The 3,435-nt window shown below is 31.4% G+C and overlaps 1 protein-coding gene across 1 annotated transcript; it reads right to left on the minus strand.

The window, feature by feature from the left end:
• Positions 1-391: 391 nt before the first annotated feature.
• Positions 392-2,586, minus strand: LOC136206516 (WUSCHEL-related homeobox 11-like). The gene is made up of 3 exons (XM_065997591.1): positions 1,845-2,586; positions 1,291-1,466; positions 392-685 (listed from the first exon to the last, which is right to left on the minus strand). The coding sequence occupies exons 1-3, from the start codon at positions 2,440-2,442 to the stop codon at positions 668-670; spliced, it is 792 nt and encodes a 263-aa protein (XP_065853663.1). The 5' UTR covers positions 2,443-2,586; the 3' UTR covers positions 392-667.
• Positions 2,587-3,435: the final 849 nt, after the last annotated feature.

Consider the following 3,435-nt stretch of genomic DNA (forward strand, 5'->3'; position numbering starts at 1 on the left):
TTATGCGTTTTACCATATTGTTTCATAGGAAAATTTACTATAACATTTCTTGAGCTTTATAACATTCCATAGTGTTAAGCTAGTATCTAATTTGATTCTGAATCAACTTATGAGAAAGGGTCAAAATACTAAAATTTCTTAAGTTTTCACAACCATAAGAGTAAGCAAGTGTTAATAGCGTAGCAAAAAATGTGTTCTTCGTCAAACGTTTACTCACGGTAATTCGAGAAGAGAATGGATAACTACATCCTTACAATCCCATTAAATGAAATTTCAACACATGATTAGATGATCATGTGTAGTACACCCTTCAACCTAAGGAGCATTCGCGTATCAAACGTAATAATTAAAGCTATTTTTAGGCATTAGAGAATCAAAGATAAAAAAGTAATTGGTTGTTTATTAGTAATTTATAATGAGCAAAGGAGGAGACATATTGTCTTTCTGACACATGAATTCAGTAAATTATACTGAATTTGGGACGCTTCCTATGAAACAAATTTAGTAAAAATTAAAAACAGAAAAAAGGATTTCAGTTTTAATTATATATATGTTTTTCTTTTTTTCATCTACTAGAAGTACAATAATACTAATCGCCTTATAACATATATGCTGCAAACCAACAAAGCGGAAGCTCCCATTTCTTGATGCAACTTTTAATACCAATTTATGTTGGTCTTGAAACCTGTAACAAAATAAAAAAATTACACTACTTTAATAACCAAATTGGACTAATTAATAATATATATTATATATCCATTTTGTATCAAATATCGAGAGACAGGGAGTTTGGTACTGTCATTAGCTAATTAAACTACAGTTTTTGGCTGTTAAATTGAAACTGTGCTTACTTAGGAACCCTAATGACACTCTTAGTGGATTTCCTCACTGTATACAGCACTTTACATCTGAAACCTTTTTGAATCCAGAACTCAATAAATTATAATATAAAGATCCCACCATTTTCATTCTTTGATATATGTGAAAATTCAACTGTGAAATTAAGAGACTGCAGACAATTTTCATAGAATTCAAAAAATTCCCCTCTTACCCATATTCACCAAGAAAGATTTTTTTTCTAAACTTGAACATTCCAGAGAAGAAAATAAAATAAGTTGTGTGAATCACAGGTTTCCTTCAAAACATAAAATAAAATAAAATGGCAGACAATATCAGTGGAATTTTAATTCACAACTTGATTTATAGTGTTGAAGAACTGATCTTTAATTTGACCAAGTCCTTATAATTTGATGCAAGAAAAAAAAGGAATTAGCTTCAGGAAATGTTTACCAGGAAATAGCTTTCACCATGCTGCAAAGATTGCATTAGAAAGCCAAATTCATTAGCAGGAACAGGGACACCAGATGAATGAACCAAAAATATATCTTGCCCAAACATGGCCTTCATATCCAGTGGCCCTCTTGGAACTTCAGTTTGCACTCCATTGATAAAAACTGTTATGAACCCTGAAACAACATTCAACATATTTTATAATCACATATTATAATTAGAAGCCCTGATTTTGTTGGTGTGAAATTTTAACCTGGTGATGTTGTAGACACAGAAATAATTAATGGAGTAAAGATTTGGGGAGGAATTTTTCTAGGTAGTTTAAAAATGGAGAAAAGAGGGAGGGGACCATTGTTTTTCATGGAAAAGAACAACCTTTCAGCATAATAAAACATTATAGTTTGTGTGTGAATCATTAATTTAAAAAGATACTTGCACAGTTCAAACTCTTATGAAACCTAGACAAGCTAGCTAGCCCTATATATATAGCTAAGTTTTAAAAAATTGGCAAGTTCAGAGGAAGAAAATGTGGCATGAGGCATGCATATAATTACCAGTTTGGTAGTGCAAATTGGAAGTATCAGAAGAGCATAAAATGGAGGAAATAGCAGGAGCTTGTTCAATTTCTTGGAAACCCATTGGATGATGGATTGAGAAGAGATTTTCTGCACCATCCTGGTCATGTCCAGTAACTCCAGAAGAAGAAGAAGTAGAGGAAGAAGAAGGAGCAACTAAATATGAAGACACAGAAGAGGAATCTGGAAACCCAAGTGGTTCATATTGAATAGAAGCAGCAGTAGGTTGTGGTTGGTGATGATTTCTTTGATCTTGAGCAAGAGTAGCTTGCATCTGGCGTTGGCGGCGGCGAGATCTTGACCTTCTGTTTTGAAACCAGTAGAAAACATTAGCATCTCCAACAGAACCAAACTTTTCAAGTAGTTTTCTAATCCTAACAGTTTCATCTTTAGGTGGATTAACCATTCCACTGTTGAAGATGGACTCAAGGATTAAGATTTGCTCTGGCTTTGGTGTCCATCTTGATCTTACTGGTTCACTTCTTTCATTACTGCTTCTTATTGGACTATTGTTATTACCATCTGCTGCACCTTGATTTTGATTTTGGTTTTGGTTTTGATTTTGAGTTCCTTCCATTACTCAAACTAAAGAAAAAGGAAAGGAAAAGGGAAAAAGAATGGTGTTCTAGACTAGGTTTAAAATATTAAGGGCACATAAGAAGAAGAAGAGAGAAAGAGAATGCATCGAATCCAAGAGGTCAAGTTATATAAAGGGGTCGAATAGAATTTAAAGAATGTCACTTTCTATGATATTACTAAATCAACCTTAATTAGCTTCTCTTTTATAATTAACTTCATCTTCTAAGTCAACCCTGCGTCTAACACGTGTCTTTTTTCCTGATTTATATATTGAAATATATCAGTCAATCAAGTTAATTAATCTGAAACCATTTTAATAATACTTATCATTATCTAATTCTGTGAAATTAAAAATTGTATTTATTCAATCTGTGTCTACTATCCCACTACATTTTAAGTGTATTCCTTTTTGGTGCTTCTTTTTTCTACTTCATTTTTGCTCAATACTCTTCAAGGATTAAGATATATGTTTTTTTTTTTTATTATACCCTCAAAACTTGAAGCAACAATTTTAACCTTTCATTTAATTAAAAAGCATGTACTGACAAGTGAATAGTTATAATTGGATAATAGAATATATTAATTTCTAATATATCTCATCAGTGGATGCATTTTGAATTTGCAGCATGTGAATACAAGCTGATCTTATCATGTGTTGAAATTTCACTAATACTCTTGTAAGAGTTGTCAGTATTCAAACTTCGACAATTTGATCTAAGAAGCTCTAATATCATGTCAAAGAGTTCATTGAACAAAAAACTTAAGCTAATAGTTAAAGCTTAATAAGAACTTTTATATTAATTTCTAACATGCATGCAACAATTTATATAGTGACATCGATGTATTAGTATTTGCTAGAGAATTTAATTTTAATAGAAAAATCTCTCAAGACTACTAATTAAGGTTGACTTCAATGGTTAAAGGCTTTAAGTCGCTTAAATTAAAGATTTTAAATTCGAATTACAGTGTATATGCAGAAAACTTTAATTAA

Source organism: Euphorbia lathyris, chromosome 9 (genome assembly GCF_963576675.1).
Source record: "Euphorbia lathyris chromosome 9, ddEupLath1.1, whole genome shotgun sequence".
In the NCBI taxonomy this organism is placed as follows: Eukaryota; Viridiplantae; Streptophyta; class Magnoliopsida; order Malpighiales; family Euphorbiaceae; genus Euphorbia; species Euphorbia lathyris.